We start from the raw sequence: 23819 nt of genomic DNA, 5'->3' as shown, positions 1-23819 counted from the left end.
AATAGGTTGGTTTTAATGCTTGAAAAAAAAAACCACAAAAAAAACAAACTCTAAACCTCAGACAGCTACCATGTGGATTTATGACTAATGCTGACTAAAATATTTCCTTTATATATATTTATATATATTTATATCGATATATTTATTAAAACTGTCCCCTGAAAAGAACGTTTCTCTTTAGAAGTGGGAAGGAAAAAAAAAGGAAAACGGCGGCGACGGGTTTGTGGATTTACCACTTTGGGGCTTTCAACCGAGGTTTGAATGGGACCATGAGCCGGGTGGACTTCTGGGTAATTAAAATATTTATTATGGCTTACAGGTGACAGAGGACGCCCTTTGTTTACGCGATTCCGTTACTTATTGCCACATTCTGTTCACTCTGAAACAAGTGAAGGGTTCAAAACCAAACTCAGTTTTACAAACACTATGTACAAGGTTTTGTTTTTGTTTTTCCGTCAGCAGTTTCGCTTTAAGATTCCTTTACTGTACAAGCGTCATACCACATACACCAATCTATATACCATTTAAACTTACTAATTCTTATTTACAAATACATTTGGTAAACCCTGATTAATTTCAATGGTATTCAAACCAACCTTGCAACTATTTAAAGATAAAACACTTGAATATTTGAAAATACTTAATTATGAACAGAGAAAAGAAAAACTTCCTGTTCTTCCTTTGTTCCGAAAAACACATTCACCAAAAAACGGTAAAGCCTGTGTGAGGACTCGCAGAAACTCTTAGCAGAGGCCTTAATCCAGTGCGGCAGATGACGGAAACTGATTCTTAAATGCACAATAACGGCGCGGCGGGTCGTGTCTCGGGGGGACGTCTTCCTACAGCTCGGTCACATCTTCTCACATTTTGTCGGGTGCCGTCGCACTGTTGCGTGTCCTACTCGGGGGGACTCGTCCACAGGTCAATTCACAGGTTCAACGGCATTGGATTAAGGTCCCTGTAGAAGTATACACCGTTATCCTTACCACCTAGTTTTTTCACTTAATTCCCTGCCAGTTATTTCTCTACTTGAACGCTCAATACTTCAACACTGTAGTAGAATAAAACCATGGTCCCCAAGTACACAACTGTAGTACAGTGCAACGAGTACGGATAACAAGTACAAATACTAAAAGGTCAGAGGTCGTCATTAACCTAATCTGTACAACATGGAGGGAGGTTCACAGCGGTTTCACGGGGGGGTGGGGGGGGTGGGAGGCTGGACGGGGGGGGGGGGGGGGGGTCTACTTGTTTTCATGCAGGTCTCTGTGGAGGATCCAAATGTCCTCGTGTGTTTGGTTGTTGTTGTTGACGTTGTTGCGGTAGTTATTGTTCTGGCCGGGCGGGGTTTGCCTTGCTTTGCTGCTGGTTTCGGTTCTGTAGCGGTTGACGGGGGTCTTGGCACGGCTGGTGCCACTGCTGCCATTACTGCTGCTGCTGCCGGAGGCGGGTCGTGTCTGCTGCCCCCTGTTGCTGGGGACGGGGAGCTGCGATTTGGCCCGGGCGGCTGAGCGCCGATCGCTGCTCTGGGCTGCTTGGCCGGGACTGCGGCTGGACTGACGACCGCCGGTCTGCAGGTGAGGTCAGAGAGAAGATGAAGGATTTTAATCATTTTTTATCGAAGACAGTTTTCCTGTGTGAGTGAGCGAGCGAGAGAGAGAGCGAGAGAGAGAGAGTGTGTGTGTGTGTGTGTGTGTGTGTTTCTGTCCATCTGTGTTTGAGTTCATCAGTGATGGACATACATTAAAGCTCTATGCAAACTAGGATTTAAGAGGTCAGTTTGTTGCACAGCGTATGTCAGAAACCGTCAGGGAAATCCTGGTTTGAAATAATCTGACAAACTCCCTCCAACTGATTTCAGCTTGTTAAATACCCCAAGCAATTGCCCTTTGTTTTTTTTATTATTATAATTATCCATCCATTTATTATCCAAACCGCTTATCCTTACTCAGGGTCATGGGGATGCTGGGGCCTATCCCAGCAGTCATTGGGCGGCAGACGGGGAGACACCCTGGACAGGCCGCCAGTCCATCATAGGACACACACACACACACACACACACACACACACACACACACACACACACACACACACACACACACACACACACACACACACACACACACACACACACACACAGACACTCAGACCTAGGGACAATGTAGTATGGCTGATTCACCTGACCTACATGTCTTTGGACTGTGGGAGGAAACCGGAGCACCCGGGAGGAAACCCACGCAGACACGGGGAGAACATGCAAACTCCACACAGAGGACGACCTGGGACGACCCCCAAGGTTGGACTGCCCCGGGGCTCGAACCCAGGACCTTCTTGCTGTGAGGTCAGCGTTTAACAAGTCCCGTCCCTCCCAGGCCACCTTACCTCAACACACACTCCAAGTCCAAACAGCGAGCTGGACAGCAGTGGCATGTTGTGGAGTGTTAACAGTGAGGCTCGTATTCTGACATGATGGAGACCCATTTAGTTATGTGTGAGGTAATGATAAAATCAAGAAACATGATTAAAAGAAGTGCACGACAAAAAAAACAACAACAACAACACACACTTATGGGTCTGTTGGGTCATATAACCTTGCTAAAGAAAAGAACCTTGTTGCACTTGTAGAGTTCTGTTAATGATATTCAGTTCAGAAGCACATATTACAAAATAAACCAGCACACAAATGCCATCAATCTGCATTGCAAATTTAAAACAAACTGATCGACCAGCTTGTATGGATTACTTTGAAGTGCCACAAATCCCCATATTTTTTTGCCTCACCGTCTGTGGCTGTGGCTGGACGGCGGCTTCCTGCACAGTGTTGTGGGGGGTCACAGGTTCGCTGGGACGGCTGGGAAAACCCATCAGGTCCTCCTTCGTTCCGCTGATCTATGAGAAAAACGAGCAAGGACAAAGGTGCAGCGCGGTGAAGGACAGGAGGTGCACAACACAGAGCTTAATCAATGCCTTGCCACATTGCGACTGGTTTGTACAGTCTGTGCCATCATGCACAGCTAGCTAGCATCATTAGCGCCAGTTAATCATCAGGTGACATGTTTGGGCTAAATGAAAGCCTGTGTGTGACTGTGGAGTCAGGACAGGGGGAGGAGTACTGTGGGTGTGTGCAGGTCTGCATCGAGAGTGAGGCTTGGGACATGGACACACCTTGCAATTCAGGACACTGAGAGACTACAAGTGATTCAAAACAGAATGGGTGCAAGCCTAATAAGCAGTTCAGCTGCTGGTGAGTACATCGGGGACTATTGTGCAAGTCGCCCTCCATGCATTCATGCTGCTTTGGTCTTCCTATGGTGCAGCACACAGTGCCAGCCGGTGTGAAAGCCCACCTGGATGACTTCACCACTACATCCTTTCACAAGTACAGAACCAAAGAGGCATGTTTTAACACTCGACTATACACAGCTGTCTTTCAACCAGACAACTTCTTATCATACATTTTAAGAAGAAAACTTTTTTTTTCCCCTTTCAACACATTGTTCTTAAGGATGGGACCAAAGTGGAGCCGGATTTGAGGAGGTCCTGATCATGTACCTGGCTGATATCAGGCTCTGACTTGCTGGAGCACATTGTCTGCAGCTCTCTGATCAAATCGTTTTCATCATCAGAGAAGACAGACAGACCGGCAGGTTCTCCGGCCCCAACCCTGCAAACACACACACACACACACACACACACACACACACACACACACACACACACACACACACACACACACACACACACACTTATTTAATCTAGACATTCATCACTGGAATTTGTTTACTAGACACTTCTGCCCCCTGCTGGCTAATTGTGGAACTGCTAATAATACTGGTGGCGTTTGCACCATTTACTGGAACATCATGTATAAAGATCAATGGAATAACCACTTTTTTTTCCCCTTTTATTTTTAGAATATCTTTATTACATTTTCGTCTACAACACAAAACAACAGCTCAGACACAACGTGAAAAATGAGTAAGTAAATAAAAAATAGCGGGCATTATCTCCATCCCCAACCCTCACCACCCCCACAACAGAGAAAGGCAACATAAATAAATAAATATGTAAACAAATAGCAAGACTACAGGAAAACTGGTTTTGCAATAGAAAACGTGGGGACAGGCTAGGCCGGTTTAGGCAACCCTTGTAACATGGAAGATGACAGTGCAGGTCCAATATCTTCTAAGTAAGGGTCCCAAATTTTATAAAAGGCATCCGGTGAGGAGTGACGCATATTTGTATTCGTTGGGGAACAACAACTTTTTAAGAAACGGGGAATCTATTTCATGCAGAGGTTGAATGAAAAGTCCCCCCCCCCCATCAATATTGAAGCTAAATTATACACTAACCTCTGGGCGTTGCCATTGGCGATGAAGCGGACATCAGTGTTGGACAGCGAGCCTGAAATGACAAGATATGAAAAGCAACCTTGTTGAAAGTCACAGTTCCCTTCCGGGCAAACGACTGGGATTCATGCCCACTACTTTTAAAATACACTTTATATCATCTTAAATGTTACATAACAAATATTTCACTTTATCGAATCAAGTGTCCTTCCCAGTCTGTTGATCTGGTAACACCATTCTGGAAATCATCATCAAGGCAAGATTAGGGATTAGGAAGACCTAAGCCAACACCGCCCTGCAGACAGTGTGTCAAGCTATTTCTGTCACTTGATCAATTTTAAAGTTACATATAGCATTTATTCCCTATTTTAGTTATTTGTAATATCATCAAGAAAAAAACTGAGGTCACGTTACTCCTTTACACCTGTGTGCAAGTGAACTTCATCATAGTTGACTGAGCACCAGGAAATCATTACGCTAACCCTATCAAGTGGCGTGATTTTTTTTCGTACCCGTTTTCCGGGAACTCTGCCTCTGATTGGCTAGTACTCGTTGCCTCCGTTGATTAGGTTGGTTAAGGTTAGGGTGGGGTTAGGGTTAGCCAATCAGAGATAGAGTAGGGGCGGGTCTTCCCGGAATCCAGGTGAACGCTCTCTCAACGAGTACTAGCCAATCATAGGCAGAGTTCCCGGAAAACGGGTACGAAAAAAATCCCGCTGTCAAGTGATGTCTCTTGTGTGTTTGTCTAACGAGGGTCCAGTGGCAGAGAAGCCCTCTTACCTTCTCTAAGGGAGCAGCTCCAGTCGGAGGTGGAGCTCCCTTTCTTCCGCGGGCTGGTGTTGGCTCGTCTGCACAGACCGCTGTCTCGCCCCTTCCTTGCTCCACCGCCACTTCCTTTACAGGAGCCAACGGCTGACAAGGGGAAGGTCCCGCCCTGGAACTCCAGCAAGTATCGATCGATCTCTGAAAAGCAAGAGAAATCAATCTCTGCCTCGCTCTGGTATGTGACAGACTGTCTTTCTCAGACTCCCTCCTTCTTCTCCTCTCCTTATTTCAGTGGGTTTTTTCTTCTTTTATACATAATCAATCACTACTCCCGCTCTCATTCTGATTTCCACCTAGTCCCCCTCTGTCTTTCATTTACTCATTCATTTCATTTTTCTCCACTGGAAGTATCACTGTAAAGACGGCTTCTCGTCCTCTCCAAGTCCTTGTGATACTGATACACACAGCAACAAAAGCCCACTATGTAGTTTCATCACACCTCATAATGTTCTGTTTTTCAAAAAGTACAAATGTATTTCAGGATCTCTCTTCAAACTGGTGACAAGAATAGAACACAATACTCTTTATTAGTCATTTGTACATGCATACAAATGAAATTCACTCCCTGCATTAACCCATCCGAGCTGTGTAGCTAGGAGCAGTGGGCAGCTGCGGCACCCAGGGACCAACTCCAGCTATTTCTTCCTATTGCCTTGCTCAGGGGCACAGGCAGGAGTATTAACCCTAACATGCATGTCTTTTTGATGGTGGGAGGAAACCGGAGCACCTGGAGGAAACCCACGCAGACACGGGGAGAACATGCAAACTCCACACAGAAAGGACCTGGGATGGCCTGGGGTTCAAACCCAGGACCTTCTTACTATGAGGCAACAGCGCTAACCACTGGGCCACCGTGCCGCCCACAATATCTTGAAACGGATGGAATAAACAGTCTTAGTTTAACACACCAGTTTAACACCAGTCCCCAGGTACCACCCGTACTGCCAGTTTTCTATTCCTTTAGGTAGTTCATTACACTGACCTGCTGTTCCAGGTCTATAAGCTCTTATCTGGCAGTTCGAGAAAACCAGCAGCATAGGGCAGTCCCAAGGACTGGGGTTGAGACCCACTGGTTTAAGGAATTTTTTTTTCAAGAAAATTTCCACAAGCAGGTTGACTCATTTTGAAAAAAATAGTGAACCCCACTCAAAACAAACCCAGAAACACCATTCTAAGATGTCTTTTGGTTTATACTGTATATGAAATTGTATAGAAGGGATGAATTGACCAATCTGAGGAGCAATCTCACAAACATACTGTCAACAGAAAGACACACTCAGACCCACCGTGTCTTGGCAGAGGACAGCCTAGTAAAACAGCCTTGTTGACCAGGATGCTGAGGGCAGCTTTCACCACAGCCTGCTGGCCGGGGCTTAGCCCGCGGTTGCTAGGCGACAGTCGCGCGGATGAGGGAGAGGAAGAGGAACAGCGTCTCGCGGTCACCCGGGAAATGATCGCTCCCTCCACACGGGGGACGACCACGGCGTTCCACAACCGAGCCAGCCACCTGCGGGGACACACACCCAGGAGACTGGGTCATGCTGGAGAAATCGTATTCTTTTCTTTTTTTTTAAATTTTCCTCCCTTTTTCTCCCCAATTGTACAAGGCCAATTACCCCACTCTTCTGAGCCATCCCAGTCGCTGCTCCACCCCCTCTGCTGATCCGGGGAGGGCTGCAGACTACCCACATGCCTCCTCCGATACATGTGGAGTCGCCAGCCGCTTCTTTTCACCTGACAGTGAGGAGTTTCACCAGGGGGACGTAGCGCGTGGGAGGATCACGCTCTTCCCCCCAGTTCCCCCTCCCCTCTGAACAGGCGCCCTGACCGACCAGAGGAGGCGCTAGTGCAGTGACCAGGACACATACCCACATCCGGCTTCCCACCCGCAGACACGGCCAATTGTGTCTGCCCGACCAAGCCGGAGGTAACACGGGGATTCGAACCGGCGATCCCCGTGTTGGTAGGCAAAGAAATAGACCGCTACAATACCCGGAGAAATAGTATTCTCATATATACTGCACATGACAAACTATAGTAACAACAACCATTCCAGTAATAATTACTGTACAACCTGTAGTTCATTTTGTCACGCATAGAGTCGACTCACTTGACAATGGCCTGTGTGTTGTGTGGGACGACTGGGCAGGACAGGAAGTGCTGGGGGCCCAGCATGGCCTCGTGGGTTCCCAGTCGGGAAAGGCAGGCGTTGAGTTGCTGCCATACCTGACTCACCCACACCACCGAGCGCTCCAACGGGCCCTCAGGGTCCCACACTCCGGTCCCCATCTGGAGGAAGGAGGGAGAGAGATTTAGTGGATGGGGAGGATGAAGGGGGTGCAGAGAGGGGTGGGGAAAAACAAGAGGACAGAAGGAGCAAAGCATCCTGTGTTCACTGACAAAACATCTTGTTACGGAAGCGCCGTGCGTCTGGGGGTCTTGATCTATAAAGCGTATTGATTTTACAATGACACTACCTGCAGGCTTACTAAGAATTTCCCCGTCCTGACATTTCTGTTTCATTACCCTGTCATTAAACGGGCTAGTTTATAGTGAGGCCACATTCGGTGGACGGAAAATAAAACAAGGCTGCGGTAACAACATTTAGGCTCCAGTTTAACTCACCACATAAACATAAAATACAACTCGTGTCCAATGGTCTTCAAACACTGCACTTTTTATTTTCTGGAGGGGGGGATTTTCTGCTTTATTTGACAGCGACAGTAGAGAGAGACGGGAAAGGCAGGTGAGAGAGAGGGGATGACATGCAGCAAAGGGCCCGAGCTGGATTCGAACCCAGGCCGCTGCCATAAGGACTCAATCTCTTGTATGTGGTACGCACGCTACCAGGTGAGCCACCACGGTGCCAAACTCCACGATTTCAATATTACATGCTTAGTGACTTTTCCTCCATTCAGATCAGCAGTAGGCAGTACAGGGGAAACTGGGAGGACTTGACAGAGGAGAAGAAGCCAAACTATCTTGGATCAAACTGTTTTAAGGAAAGCAAAGCTTAAGTCTTTGGTCACCAGACTGGTCCTCTTTCTGCAGGATTATGAACCTTTGATGATGAGCCAGTAGTCTCTAAAGCCCTCTGTACCACAGCAGATAATGTGCAGGCTAGTTTTTGATCAAACCTAGTATTACACAGCTGATTTATCTAATTAGAACATCATGACTCTTGAGAAGGGCAACCAATTAGTTAAATCATTCTGGACAGCATTAAGACCGGTTCTGGCTCTGACTTCCTGGGTCATTTGTTGATACCAATAAACCTCAGACTGACCTTGTGGAGCAACTTCCTACGGAGGTGCCTTCCTAGCATGCCATGCAGCGGCTCCTGGTCCCATCGAAGAGTTACCCAGCGGAAGTGCTGCTGGAGGCGGAGCTCTGAGCCCTGGAGGCGGGGCTTGGACAGTGTGCCTATCAGAAAGCCTCTCTCTCGAAAGTGGTGGGGTCCTGAGGTATAGACAGAAGGCAGAAGTAGAGAAACGATGATGATGCTGTAGTGATCTGGTTATTTACTCACTTATTCAGTGCTTTTCTGTGTTCATGAGCTAAAACTTACATGTTTTCGGCATGATTAGGTTTGGCTTGTTTTAGAGTATCTTAAAAAAGCCAAGTTTGTCCATTGATATTGAGACAAAGTCATTGTCTGATTGCAAATGCAACTACCCCTTGTTACTACCTCACTGTGATTAGACTTGCTCATTCTCACCCTAACCTATCTAACCCTAACCCTATAAGGAAGGAGTGATATAAACCCTTGGTAATTCATTAAATACTTACTAACTTATGAAATTAAAAAAAAAATCCTTTACACTATGATGTGAATTGCTACAACTGTAGACATGGCTATACTGGAGATATATTTAGAGATAGTGGACCCTGGAGATGTTGAAGATGTTTTGCTGAGTCAAACCCCCTTGTAAATTACCTGGCTAATGAACAATTATGTGAAAAACAAATCAGATTCTCATTTGTTTTACATTAGACCAACTGTGTTACTAATAAATTGAGAAATGCTTGACAGATCTCCCCCTGATGGGTATTTTAAGTTGTGGGCCAGAAATACAATGCAGCACCACACATAACCCTTCAGGAGGTGATCTGGAGCACTGAATAGAAATATTTCAACTTGCCCCCCCCCTCCCTTTCTCCCCAATTGCACCCAGCCAATTACCCCACTCTTCTGAACCGTCCTGGTCACTGCTCCACCCCCTCTGCTGATCCGGGGAGGGCTGCAGGCTACCACATGCCTCCTCCAATACATGTGGAGTCACTAGCCATTTCTTTTCACCTGACAGTGAGAGTTTTGCCAGGGGGACGTAGTGCGTGGGAGGATCATGCTAGTCCCCCCCCCCCGAACAGGTGCCCTGACCGACCAGAGGAGGCGCTAGTGCAGTGACCAGGACACACACCAACATCCGGCTTCCCACCTGCAGACACGGCCAATTGTGTCTGTAGGGGCGCCCGAGCAAGCTGGAGGTAACACAGGGATTCGAACCGGCGAGCTCCATGTTGGTAGGCAATGGAATAGACGGCTACACTACCCAGACACCCCTCAACTTGGATTTTTTAATCTTGGGGCTCAACTTGGGGCAAGTGGCATGGTGCAGTGAGTTGTACCAGTAAGTAGGGTGAATGGGCAGGCTGAGCCCCTGTTGTCTAATCCATGGCACAGGTCTCCCAGCAGAATGGACATGGAGGAAGCCTTCTCCAGCCCCTCCAGCAGCACCACCACAGCATGGCCACAGGAGCCACTGGACCCTCCTACACCAACAGCTGGCACCAGGAAGCCTAACAATGAGGAGGAAGAGAATCATCACCATCTGAAGAACCACGGAAAGTAATTTTGAGGAATTTTTAGAGATTCAGAGTGAATTCCTGAGGTTCTTTTGAAACCATTTTTCTGTCGAACTAGAGCCAGTGCTGGGACAAGGAACCATCAAACCGCTTTATGAACCAGCCCGGTTACTCCCATATTCAGTTACGTAACCAGATGTGTCCTCTAGCAAGAAATTAAACTCTAGCAGTGATTAGTTTTGACATTAATTTTTGTTATTTTTTAATTTAGTCGAACCACCAAACTCTCCTCACTGCTAACATTGCTTCTTGTTAGGTGACGACAACATTCAACACACACACCAACATCACATCACAAGTTACTCGGTTTCAGATTGACGGGTAAACAGGCACAGAATTGAGCTAGCTATGCCAGCTGAGGATCATTTTTTGGTTCTCGGCTGGCATAGCTAGCAGGCAAATGCTCAGAATGATTTGAGATTAGGTTTGAGAGCTCGTAGCAGCACCGGCCCGGTGTTGGTGGAAAAGGGGTACGCGGACATTTTCATTACAAGTTTGTCAACTCGGATGGTACTTACAAGAATCTCTGACGCACAGCGGTTCCTCAAGGAAGCCTTTAAGGACATACTTTACAATAAGAGACTTCCAAAAACCAAGAGGGAGACCCAGTTCTTAAATGTTATTGCTACCGACTGGCTGTTGGTAAACTCTATAAAGTTCTTCGTGCGGTCCGAGCATAAATCAAGGTTTAATTGGGCAAAACATTCTGCGTTCCAAAACACAGCAAACCTCCATTAATGAAATGGAAAACAAAAACTAAAGACGATAAAATCAAGAGTTTGCAATTCTTTGATGAAAGTAAATGTATCTACTATGAAATGAAATTGCATTACATCATTTCGACTGAATGCTCAGACCATGTGGAGCTGATTTATCATGCCAGCAAAGGCTTTTGGCTGGATCCCAGCACACTGATTAGACAACAATGTTGATCTATTGGGAGGCTAAATGTTCTCCTAACTAGATTCCTCAGTCAAAATCTATAGCATTGCTCAAGATTTCTTTCTTGATAGTGTGTTGTAGGTCATACGCCGCACATATTAACCTGATCCCTACCGCGGGGACAGAGAAAACTTCCAGGGTAAGGGGTTCAAAACAGGGATGTGGAGGTGGTAATTAAGATCTGGTTTGGGGATTCAACCTCAACCATTTTAGCCAGTGGAAGCTTCATTAGTATGTGGATGTAAATGTGCATTCACTTGGGTGTGTTGGACATTGTGGTAGGTGCATATGTTTGACATGTTTGTGTGTGTGTGTGTGTGTGTGTGTGTGTGTGTGTGTGTGTGCGTAGTACGCATGCATTTACCACAGTTAATGAAAGTCTCCAGCAGGTGCTCTTTGGTCAGGCTCTCATCTACTTCTACCCGCACCACATCACAGCCAACGCCCCCCGCCTCCTGCTTGTGCTGGGTAGAGTCCAGAGAGGGGAGGAATCAGGTTGCCATGGAAACACAAAGGCTATCAAGTTCTATGCACAAGACAATATTAAAGAAGGAGGTGGTGTTTTAAGTACGGAATATGAATCAACTGAAAGGGCATTTCCTGGTGCATGATGATGACGATGCTTTTAAACTCGGATGAAACAGATGCTGGTCGGTCATTGGCCCTGCTAGACACAGACACCAATTTTGATCAAGTAACAATCGACAACTGTGATTTCACAAGTGTGGCAAGCCAAAAATCTTGGTGTTACGTTTGAGCCCAGCCTTTCCCTTGATAAGCACATTAAAGAAATCACCAAGACTGTCTTTTTTTTTTACTTATGTAACATAGCTAAAATTCGGTCTTTCCTGTCCATGGTTGACGCAGAGACTCTAATACATGCATTTGTTTCATCCAGACTTGATTACTGTAATGTTCTGTTTCAGGTCTGCCACATGCTAGTACTTAAGAGTCTTCAGATGGTTCAGAATGCTGCAGCTAGAATCCTAACTAGAAAATTTGACCATATTTCCGGCTCGGTCAGGCGTCCCTTCACACACAATTCGCCGTGTCTGCGGTTGGGAAGCCGGATGTGGGTATGTGTCCTGGTCGCTGCACCAGCGCCTCCTCTGGTCGGTCGGGGTGCCTGTTCGAGGGGGGTAGGGAGAACTGGGGGTAATAGCGTGATCCTCCCACGTGCTACGACCCCCTGGTGAAACTCCTCACTGTCAGGTGAAAAGATGCGGCTGGCGACTCCACATGTATGGGAGGAGGCACGTGGTAGTCTGCAGCCCTCCCCGGATCGGCAGAGGGGGGGCAGCAGCGACCAGGACGGCTCGCAAGAGTGGGGTAATTGACGAAGTACAATTGGGGAGAAAAAGGGTGGGGGCACAAAACCTGTTTATTAAGACTGTAGTATTGTTTATTAAGTCAGGATTAATGAAACTTGAAGATTTAGTTGAGTAACAGACATTGTTAGCTATGTACAGGGCAAACAGCAGAGTATTACCAGAAAATTTACAAAAATTATTTGTTTTTAGTTCGGAGAATGAGGACCATAGAAGGAAATTTAATTTTAAACATCAGTATGCATGTGCTACTTTACAGCAGATGTGTATTTTGGTATGTGGCGTCAGACTGTGGAATTCTTTAGACAAGGATCTAAAGGGTTGTATAAATATCTTCCAATTTAAGAAAATGTATAAGGAAAGAATAATTAGACAATATGGAGTTGTCAGGTAATGGGTTCTCAGTTGATGGTGAATTATTGTGTATGGCTTTTTGATTCTTTTTCCTCTCTCATGTTGCCGTATTAGCTGTTGAGGAACTGACTGACAGACCATCGGACCTGTTGTTTGAGTAAGGGAGAGGCAAAATAAGATGTTCTTCTCCCTCCTCCTTTTCAACCATGAGATGTGCAAATTGAGTTGTGTTTGATCATGAATTGCTTGTTTCTCTCTGGAGCTGTGCATTACCACGAGAGGAATAAATAATGAAATGGGGGAAAAAAAAAGAAAAGAAAATTTGACCATATTACGCCAATTCTTGCCTCCCTTCTTTGGCTTCCTATCCATGTTTGATCAGACTTCAAGGTGCTTCTGCTGACTTATAAAATCTTCAGTGGGCTTGCCCCATCATACCTGTCTGATCTCCTTAAACCATATATTCCATCTCGAGCTCTCTGCTCTCAAAACACAGGGCTCCTGTGTGTACCCAAAGTTAAAAGAAGTCAGCTGGTGGCAGGGCCTTTTCCTATCGGGTGCCGTTCCTGTGGAATAACCTGCCTGCTGCCGTCAGACAATCGGAGTCTGTCGAGTCCTTTAAATCCAAACTTAAAACTCGTCTTTTTGCCTTAACCTACATTTAGTTGCCTTTGAATTGATTATTTCACAACCTGTACTGCATGGGGGGGGTTGGTTTCCGTCTCAATGATTTCACCAAACACTTTTCTGCCGACGAGATTATAGTGTATAGATTATTGACTATTGCAAACTGTTCTTTTCTCTCACATGTCTTTTCACTCTCTCTGAATGATGTCTTCTCCTTTCTCTTGTGAGTGAATGGTGTGATGCAAGTCTCCCGTGTGCACGTGCAGTCTGTCCTCCTCCCAGGTCTCCATGGTGATCGCCACCTTGACACTGCTCGGCATCCTCATCAGATTCTTTTTAAATATCTTATACATCCATATAATTTTGTTATCCTGTTTCAATGTTGTATCCTTCTCTCTCTCCGATATGTGACTAATGTCTTTTTTGTCTCTTCTCTTGTGTGTGTGAATGGTGTGATGCGAGTCTCCCCTGTGTGCATGTGTAGTCTGTCCTCCTGTCAGGTCTACGTAGTGATGGTGGTCGCGTGGCTCAGGTCCTGGGCTGTTCCGGTGGCATCTGGACACTGCTTGGCATCGTCTTCATCACATTCTTCATACATCTTATAATTCCATTATAATTCTGTTATCCTCTTTCAATGTTGTATTCTGTAAATTGTGTTTTATTCTGTACACACAACATCCATTGCACATCTGTCCGTCCTGGGAGAGAGATCCCTCCTCTGTTGCTCTCCCTGAGGTTTCTTCCTATTTTTTCCCCCTGTTAAGGGTTTTTTTTTTTTAGGGAGTTGTTCCTTATCCAATATGAGGGTCTAAGTACAGGATGTTGTGTGCCGTAAAGCCCACTGAGGCAATTTTATAATTTGTGTTATTGGGTTATACAAATAAAGTTGACTTGACTTAATAATCTCGCCTTGGATGGCTTCAGACAACTGGAATTTTCAATGCCTTCACCATGGCAACGATTTCCTGCAGTTCATGCACGATACTGATGCTCAGTGGTGTTCTTTTACAGTAATACTAAGAGTGGAAGCCAAACAGCCACTCAACAGTGTTTAACGTTATGGGAATGCCCACCCTTTTCATTAAGATCCCATGTTTTACTTGGAGTCCAAACCATCTTTTAAACCCCCCCCCCCCCGACTCTGACGCAGGATGGTTGCAGAGAGGCAGCAGATGTGACAGAAAGTCTAAATTGTAAAGTGTTGCACTGTATTGTGTTGAGATAGCGCCTTCAAAAGGTTTCTGTTTTTATCCTATTACATTAGTCATTTAGCCGACGCTTTTATCCAAAGCGACATACAATAAGTACACTTAACAAAGGCAATCAGGAGAACTACTAGTCATCAGAGGTCATAAGTGCATCTTCTCTCTAAACAAGCATCTAAGAGCAAAACCAGCACTAAAGTAAAAGTGCAAGAAAGAGATTTCTTTTTTTTTTAAATGAGTGAATACAATAAGTGCTGAGAACAAGTAACAGGGTAGTAGTTCGTGAAGAGGTGAGTTTTCAACCTGTGCTGAAAGATGGGCAGCGACTCCGCTGTCCTGACACCAGTGGGGAGTTCATTCCACCACTGTTGGGCCAGGACAGAAAAGAGCCGTGACCGGGTCGATCGGCAGCAGGGGCCTCTGAGCGACGGGGCAACCAGGCGTCCCGAGGCGGCAGAACGAAGTGGTCGGGTGGGGGTGTAGGGCTTGACCATGGCCCGGAGATAGGAAGGAGCTGTTCCTTTCACTGCCCTGTAAGCTAGCACCAGAGTCTTAAACTGGATGCGAGCAGCTACTGGGAGCCAGTGTAGGGACATGAGAAGGGGAGTTGTGTGGGAGAACTTGGGGCGGTTGAACACCAGACGAGCTGCAGCTTTCTGAACAAGCTCCAGAGGTCTGATGGCCGACGCCGGGGCGCCAGGAGGGGGGAGGTTGCCGTAGTCCAGCCGGGAGATGGCCAGAGCCTAGATGAGCACCTGTGCCATCTCGTCGGTGAGGAATGGGTGAATCCTCCTGATGTTAAAGAGGAGAAATCTGCAGGAGCGAGCAACCGATGCAACGTTTGCAGCAAATGACAGTTGGTCGTCCAGAATCACACCCAGATTCCTCACAGTCCGAGTTGGCATCACCACGGTGTTGTCAATGGTGATGGCCAGGTCTCGGTGAGGGCAACCTTTCCTCGGGAGGAACATCAGCTCTGTCTTGTCCAGATTGAGCTTCAGGTGGTGTGTCACCATCCACTCCGAGATGTCAGTCAAGCACGCAGCAATGCGTGTCTCTACTTGTGTGTCAGAGGGAGGAAAGGACAAGACCAGCTGGGTGTCATTGGCATAACAATGGTAAGAGAAGTCATGCGAGCGAATAACAGAACCCAGGGATGTCGTGTACAGGAAGAACAGGAGAGGACCCAGAACCAAACATTGTGGAACGCCTGTAGTCAGTCTGCGAGGCTCCGACACAGATCCCCTCCATACCTGGTAGGAGCGACCCGTCAGGAAGGATGCAAACATTGAGAGTGCAGAGCCTGTGACACCCAGCCCCTCAAGGGTAGAGAGGAAGATCTGGTAGTTCAGTGTTGAACGCAGCTGACAGGTCCAGGAGTATCAGGACAGAGGAGAGAGAGTTTGCTCTCGCAGAGTGCAGCAATTCTGTCACTGCAAGGAGGGCCGTCTCTGTCGAGTGATCCACTCTGAACCCAGACTGGTTGGGGTCCAGGAGGTTGTTCTGGTGGAGGTACAAAGAAAGCTGGTTAAAGACAGCATGTTCAAGAGTTTTGGATAGAACAGGTAGAAGGGAAACCGGTCTGTAGTTTTTGACGTCAGACGGGTTAAGTGATGGTTTCTTGAGAAGGGGGGTGACTCTAGCAGTCTTGAAGGCAGATGGAAAGCATCCTGCCTGGAGGGAGGTGGGTTAGAAAGGGAAGGAGTTCAGGTGCTATAGACTGAAGAAGAGGGGAGGGGACCAAGTCAAGGGAGCATGTAGTGGGGCGACTGGATGTGAGGAGTTTGAGGACCTTGTCGGGGGAGAGGGGAGCGAGGTGGGATAGGGAGAGGTGAGGGAGGGTTCAGCAAGTGGGCAAGTGCAAGGAGCGCCAGCCGGGTAGTGAGAAAAGCAGGATCTGATGTTTACCTTCTTGTCAAAGAAGTTCGCGAAGTTATCAGGGAGAAGGGAAGAAGTACGAGGAGGAGGTGGGGGTTGAAGAAGTGTAGAGAAGGTATCAAAGAGTTTCTTAGGATTAGAGGATAGGATTTTAGAGCGATAGAAGGCAGCTTTAGCAGCAGACAGGGAGGAGGAGAAAGTGGAAAGAAGAGATTGGAAGTTGAGAAGGTCCTCTGGGAGTTTGCCTTTTCTCCATTTTGCGCTCTGCCACTCTCAGGCTCTGTCTGTCAGTATGTACTGAGTGGGTCAGCCAAGGGGCAGGTGGAGTTGGGCGTGCAGGCCAGGAGGTGAGGGAACAGAGATTGTCCAGAGAAGAGGAGAGGGTAGAGAGAAGAAGATCAGTAGCAGTGTCAGGGGGTAGGATAGAGAAAGATTCAGGTGTAGGGAGGATAGAGGTAACAGAGGAAGAAAGATCAGTGGCGGAGAGAGAGCGGAGGTGTCTATGGGTGGAAACCATGTGGGTAGGGGGAGGGGCTGAGGGGGGAGAAGAGCGGGAGAGAGAGTAGGACATGAAATAGTGGTCAGAGAGCTGGAGGGGAGTAACACAGAGATTGGAAATAGGAGAGTGTCTAGTAAAGATAAGGTCCAGCTGGTTGCCGGCCTTGTGGGTAGGAGGAGAAGGTCAAAGGAGGAGAGGAAAGAGAGAAGAGGATTTAGCTTGTTAGTGTGGATGTTGAAGTCACTAAGAAGGATAAGTACAGAGTCATCAACAGGGAAGTGCGAGACAAGTGTGTCAAGCTCCTCCAGAAACTCACCAAGGGGGCCTGGTGGGCGGTACACAACCAAGATGGTGAGTTTGACTGGATAAGAGACAGTAACAGCATGAAATTCAAAAGAAGGCAGAGAAAATTGTGGAATGGAAACAAGAGAGTATTTCCATTTTGGGGAGATTAACAGGCCAGTACCACCACCCTGCCTCCCAACTCTGGGAGTGTGAGAAAAAGAGAACACATCTGACAGAGCTGCGGGTGTGGTAGTGTTTTCTGGCGTGATCCAGGTCTCAGAGCAAGAAAGTTGAGGGAGAGCAAGGATGCGTAGCCTGAGATAAACTCAGCTTTCGGCGCCGCGGACTGGCAATTCCAGAGCCCTCCCATCACCACTTGCTCAGCCTGAGTAGAGAGAGTGGGATAGATGAGATTAGTAGGGTCACAGCGCCCAGGAGTGACCCAACATCTATGCCAGCCACAGGGCGAGGAAAGGACAGGAATGCGAAGGAAACACATAGTCTATACTAGATACACAAAATACAGATGACTGATCGGATCTAAAAAGAACAGTCCTTGCTTGATGAAGTCTTGGCTTGAAAAAGTCGCGCTTGCCTTTGTTCACTCTAGCCTTCGTTCAGCCTAGACCTGTTTGCCTGACGCTTCCAAGTAGCAGCAGTGATTTAAAGAACACTGATTGCTAATTGTCTGCCAGGAATGCAGGCCACACCCTGGCCACTTAACACCCAACTGGCAAAAGAGGTACACTGAAACTAGGCCTATTGCCCAGAAACTGGTCACTTATGTAAAACTCTATCAAACCTCACACAAAACTATCAAAACTGTAAATAGCAAGTTACCAGGGAATATATTTATAAGCTAAAAGGATAACTGAGACAAAACAGCTAGGCAACAAGAAATATTTAAGGACACACTTGGTGAAAAACAGCTACAGCTAGAATAAGATCCCACTAGGAACCAGCAGCAGATATATAGAGAAAAGGACTAATACTCAAGCAGCTGTAATACGACTAACAGCAACTTGTTAAGCAAGAAAGATGATATTTACTCTATTCAAGATGACTGCTCACAATTCAGAATCACTCCAGAAGTTAATATGTACACTGGATTGAAACTGAACCAGGCCAGACTTATAAATCCCTGTGATGTTCTGGTCACATCCTAGCCACTTGCCACCCAACTGACCAAAGAAATGCTAGTTCTCTGTGTGTTTTTTTTTTTTGTGGGCGGTCTAGTGCAGTATTCCTCGATGTGGTCCTCGGTGACAAGAGTACTGCTGATTTTCTAATCTGCTGTAATTACCCGGCAGAACAGAAATCTAGTAGGATTGGAGGACCAGATTGAGAGCCACTTCTGTAGTACATTGGTTCAATTCATGCCAAGGAACCCCAGATATTCATCCATCCATCCATTATCCAAGCCGCTTATCCGAATTCGGGACGTGGGATGCTGGAGCCTGGGCCCTTTGGTTTCCTCCCACAGTCCAAGGACATGTAGGTCAGGTGAATCGGCCATACTAAATTGTCCCTATGTGTGAATGTGTCGGCCTTGTGATGGACTGGCGGCCTGTCCAGGATGTCTCCCCGCCTGTCGCCCAATGACTGCTGGGATAGGCTCCAGTCTCCCGTGACCCGAACCCCAGATAGGAATACAACATATTACAGACCTATATTTGAATTTGTCTTTGTGAACCTCAACTGCAAGGGTTTTTTTTTTTTTTTTGGAGATGTTCAGAAATCCTAAACTGTAGGATCCTAAACTGTAGGATGTATACTGTAGATCAGGGATTCCCAAAGTGTGTTGCGCTCACCCTTTGGGGTGCTCGAGCTGTCTCTAGGGGTGCAGTAAATGAATAATGTAATGGTGGTGTTATGGTGTAATAATTTTCTTCGTCTATGTGTCATTCTCTTTGTTCTTTACGTGGTGGATCATGTGTAACTTTATTGCAATTTGACTCAAATTACTGGTGTTCTAATTTCTGTAACCGCTATGTTATGTATGGTTAATCGTAATTTAAATCTAATACAATTTTCTTTGATCTTGCTGAAAACATGACAGCATCTTCCCCATCTTCTCTCATGGTAGGCCTCTCTGCCTCTGAGCCTGTGTGTGTGTGTGTGTGTGTGTGTGTGTGTGTGTGTGTGTGTCCTTGCCCTCACTCATCCTCTTTTCTCTTTAAAGGTGACAGCTTGTGCATAACTTTGTTGTAATTTATTGAAACTTTGTTGCAGTAGATTCACTTTCATTCAAATGTGAGACGGCGTTGTTGTGATCTCTTCAATATTTTGTTTGAGTATTTGTGTATGATTGAACTTGATGCCTTTAATGCAGCTATAAATAGGCTATATTGTGTGTTTGTATTTTCTCCGAAGGAGCGGGGGATTGGGGGTGCATCAACTCAGGATGTAGAAGCGGGTGTGTTGCCTAAAAGGTTTGGGAGCTGCTGCTGTAGATGATAAGTGTTACTAATCTTTCTACATTCCCTCGTCATGCTAACTGTCATGTGAGTAAAATCACTATCAATCAACAAATCATAGTAAACGTATAAATCAAATTATAAATAAACTGCTCCCTCATTTTGACGGGCACCCTCTGAAAACACCACAGGGAGGTCCCCAAACCCCACTTTTCCAACCGGCGATCTGGTCAGCATACCTTGATACAACGAGCAATCTGATTGGCTATGTAGTCCTGACAACTGCCCTCCAGCCCATGGAAGATCAGGTTCCCATACTGCTCCACCTGGACACAGGGAGGAGGAGGAGGAGGAGGAGGAGTCACAGATGATGAAATGAATGAACGAGTGAATGTCAGTGTGATCAAACAAATGAGTGACAGCAAACGGGAGATCATGTTCTGCCTTTAAGGTATACTGAGAAAACTCCTCTGAGCTGAGCTGTATCTAATATTTTAAATGGTTGATCCTTGACCTCTTTCCTGCTTGTGATCTTGGTGATCTAGAAGTTGAGGTTTATTTTATTGTTGTAACCACTGAAAGTTATCCTGCAGAAGAGTGACAGCTTAATAATAATAATAATAATCATTACATTTTTATAGTGCTTTTCTAGATATAAAGAAAATACATAAAATTTAAATTAATTTTAAATTAATTTAATTAAAATGTGATCTAAAATTTAAATGAACCATCAATAGTTTAATTAAACATTCAATTGAATTATTTGAAATTAGAATTTTAATGCCCAAAACTTCAATCATTAAAAACGGTAAGGTCATTTTAAAAGTTCAGAAACTGGCTGGCTGGAATCTAAGCTGTCAAAAATTGTTCTACTTACACATTTTTACTTTTTCTTGTAGTTTAGAGCTTTTTTAATACTTTTATCAGTTTTTTTCTCTGGTAAAGACAGTAGGGGGCACTCTAACTGGAGGAAAACACTTGTAAAGTCTGATTTTCTAGCTCATTTTCACTCATTCTGCAGCCCCCCCCCCCCATTTCATCTGTCCATCAAACCCCCCCCCCCCCGCTTTTCTTCTATGATCCTGTGCGTCTGTGCAGTCTTCTGATGTCTTACCTAATCCCTCTTGGTGTGTTGTGTGCCTTTATGAACACTTGTGTGTGTTTTTCCTTCTGAGTGCCTATGTGAGTGGGTCTGTGATATTTGTGGCTTCATGTCTTTGTGTATGTTTGTGGATGTGCATGGATTTGTGCATTTGTGTCATACTTACCAGGCGCACATAGTTGTGCAGCAGTGGCAGCGGGAGGAGGCATTCCAGAGCCAGCTCATCCAGACACAACTCAGATAGACCTGTCAGAACACCACACGCACGCACACACACACACACACACACACACACACACACACACAGAAATGAGCTCAAAGAAACCATCCACACACAATGCTTTTCTCAGTGACTCATGCAGAGTATACCGAAACACAGATACACAAACACGTTTGCATACATTCACACAAACTCAAATCTTTTCTATTCATGTTCAGCATCAGAGGACAGAGAAATTTTAGGCACACAGCGACGAACCACGCCTTGGCCTTGTGGTTAACGAAACAATCCTAAGACTAAAACACCACTAGGCTCAATCTCCGCAACAGCAAACATGTACATCCAAACGCCCGACGAGAGTACGGCTGAACGCGGGGGCTTGAGATCAGTGCCAAATTATAAAACAACACGTTTCGAAGAAACAGTCATCAGCAGAATGGCATGAATCATTACTGTAGTTATTCAGTAAAATAATAAGCTGATTAAGTTGCGTATAACAGGGTGGGTGGAAGGTACCCACAGAGGCAGGGCTGCGTTCAAGGTCGTTCGAGGAGTACTGCAGATACAAAAACACACTCCTGATTTATTGATAAATGTGCAGTTTTATAGGCACTGACAGGTTGAATAGCATCTTTTGGGTGGCACGGTGGCCCAGTGGTTAGCGATGTCGCCTCACAGCAAGGAGGTCCTGGGTTCGAACCCTAGGCCTGTCCAAACCTTGGGGGTCATCCCAGGTGGGTTTCCTCCGGGTGCTCCGGTTTCCCCCACCATCAAAAAGACATGCATGTTAGGGTTAATACTCCTGTCTGTCCCCTTGACCAAGGCATGGCGGGACGAACTGGAGTTGGTCCCCGGGTGCTGCCCACTGCTCCTTGCTACACAGCTAGGATGGGTTAAATGCAGAGCATAATGTCCCTATGGTGATCAATACAGTATATCAAAATCAAAATTAGAGAAAAAAAATCTTCTACGTTTGGGCTGGCTAGAGTGAAAAGGGTGCATCCGGAAAAAAAAAGAAAAAGGTTTTGACTTATATAAGTATGTTTTGCTGTTATAGACATATGGCTGAAGTAATATGATGGATTTATGCATGTACAAAATGAATCACAAAAGCCGGCCTGTCGAGGCTCGGGTATAATTGCGCACGCTGTTAAGCATCCGACAAACATGGACGTTAACTTATCAGCCTCAGAAGCCTGAGCGAGCGTAGCATTCTGAGGAGGGAACACCGTCAGCGTGGTGGTGTAGTTACGAGAAAAGGGAGGGTGTTTTTAACTAGAGTATCATATTTTAGCTTGTCTGGTTAGAACATAATAAAAACCCTGGGCTTCCAAGCAATGAAATTCCCCAGTCACTGCATGAACCTGAAAGACGACCTTGGCTGCACAACCAAAGGGAGGCACATGATCCCTGCAACAACCCAACTTCTTTATAGCGCTCCACTTTACAGCTTATGGCTCATTTTAGTGCGGAGCAGCAACGTGAGCTGGCTTGTCAACGCCCAAGTCGCAAATCCCAGTACTTAAATTTAGATCAGCACGTTGCAGCTGTGTCCATTTACATAATCGTTCTCAGTAAATACCCCGTTAGCTTGGAAACATGCAGAAACATTGGAAATATCAAAACGGCAACTTTCACAGTTCCACCTTAAAAAAAAAAACGCTGCTATCCTATTATATCATATCATATTAGCCCAGTTTGCTGGGTTTAAAGCTGTGAATTGATTTCCCCTCAGGGATGAATCGAGTATTCTGATTCTGATACAACTAATCTGTGAGAGGAGCTTCTATTGGTTAACGTCAATGAAAAATGATCCATTATATATCAATCAATCAATTAATAAATGTCTATAATCATAATAAATATAATAACAGTATAAATAAATAAATAAATAAATAAATAAATAGGTAAAGCGTTATAAAAGCAACTTGATTGATTGATTGATCCACACAGTCAACTCCGCATGGGTAATGAACTTTGATCAAGGGGATAATTAAGTTTATATTTTCCACTTCTTTCTACTATATCTATGTGATGTGTTAATTTTTTTTAACCCTGCAACCCTTCAAATTTCTTTGAATTAAGGAAAGTTCATCAATTCATTCATTCAAATATTAATAATGGAAAGCCCCCATATGAATCCAGCAGAGCTGGTAAAACCATCAGTAAAGTGTTTGGTTTTGAGCTGCAGTTGTGGAGGTGAGTTGAGAAGCAGAGAGTTCAAACTCAAACGCTGGCTGGTTCCTGGATCGGTACCAAGATTGATGGTGGGCGGGAGGACCAGTAGGTCGATGCAGACCACTGAGTCACGATCACAAACACACACACGCACGCAAACCAACGCACACACACCCACACGTACGCACTGAAAATGCAAATGACTCCCCACTCACTTCAGAAACTAGCTGTGTTCTTTATTGTGATGACAATGACAGAGAGAGAGAGAGAGAGAGAGAGAGAGAGAGAGAGAGAGAGAGAGAGAGAGAGAGAGAGAGAGAGAGAGAGAGAGAGAGAGTGTGGATGGACTGAAAGCTAAAAAAGGAGGGGGAAACCGAGAAACTTCGACTTTATCTGCAACCAAGATGAGAAACAGTGGGCGAGCAAGTTCAGATGACGGAGGGAATAAGAAAAATGGCCTGGCTTGAAAGAAAACAAGATTATTCTGATATTTCTATTGGCTTCAACTGGTCCTCTAGGGAGCAGCAACTCATCTATCATCTTGGTGGCGGTGGTAATTAGAGGGGAATTCAAGATTTGGCTCTGAAGTCCATCTCTCCTTTGGTCCCAGTTTTGGGTCTGATAAAAGTAGTACCAGTGGAAACAGATTGTACTGGGTTATTTAAACACGATCAAATAGTGCCAATTCAAACCTCAAACACCAATTCTTAATATTCTATATAACTGGATTATGTTCGGAGTAAT

General features: G+C 45.7%; 1 protein-coding gene across 1 annotated transcript in view; it reads right to left on the bottom strand.

Moving 5' to 3' along the window:
- Nucleotides 1–23819, bottom strand: part of cttnbp2 (cortactin binding protein 2) — a 129312-nt gene continuing 105493 nt past the window's right edge. Inside the window, exons 12-23 of the mRNA XM_056281552.1 lie at nucleotides 20844–20923; nucleotides 19815–19901; nucleotides 11347–11446; nucleotides 9804–9974; nucleotides 8461–8633; nucleotides 7285–7463; nucleotides 6461–6681; nucleotides 5130–5312; nucleotides 4353–4404; nucleotides 3553–3664; nucleotides 2782–2889; nucleotides 1–1571 (exon numbers count right to left, since the gene is read on the bottom strand). Of these exons, the coding sequence (XP_056137527.1) occupies nucleotides 1245–1571; nucleotides 2782–2889; nucleotides 3553–3664; nucleotides 4353–4404; nucleotides 5130–5312; nucleotides 6461–6681; nucleotides 7285–7463; nucleotides 8461–8633; nucleotides 9804–9974; nucleotides 11347–11446; nucleotides 19815–19901; nucleotides 20844–20923 (1793 nt within the window). The 3' untranslated portion in view covers nucleotides 1–1244. The remainder of the gene's footprint in view (nucleotides 1572–2781; nucleotides 2890–3552; nucleotides 3665–4352; nucleotides 4405–5129; nucleotides 5313–6460; nucleotides 6682–7284; nucleotides 7464–8460; nucleotides 8634–9803; nucleotides 9975–11346; nucleotides 11447–19814; nucleotides 19902–20843; nucleotides 20924–23819) is intronic.

Source organism: Lampris incognitus, chromosome 6, assembly GCF_029633865.1.
Source record: "Lampris incognitus isolate fLamInc1 chromosome 6, fLamInc1.hap2, whole genome shotgun sequence".
NCBI classification, from domain to species: domain Eukaryota; kingdom Metazoa; phylum Chordata; class Actinopteri; order Lampriformes; family Lampridae; genus Lampris; species Lampris incognitus.
The sequence above is the reverse complement of the archived record's forward strand: the minus strand, read 5'-3'. Positions and strand labels throughout refer to the sequence as shown.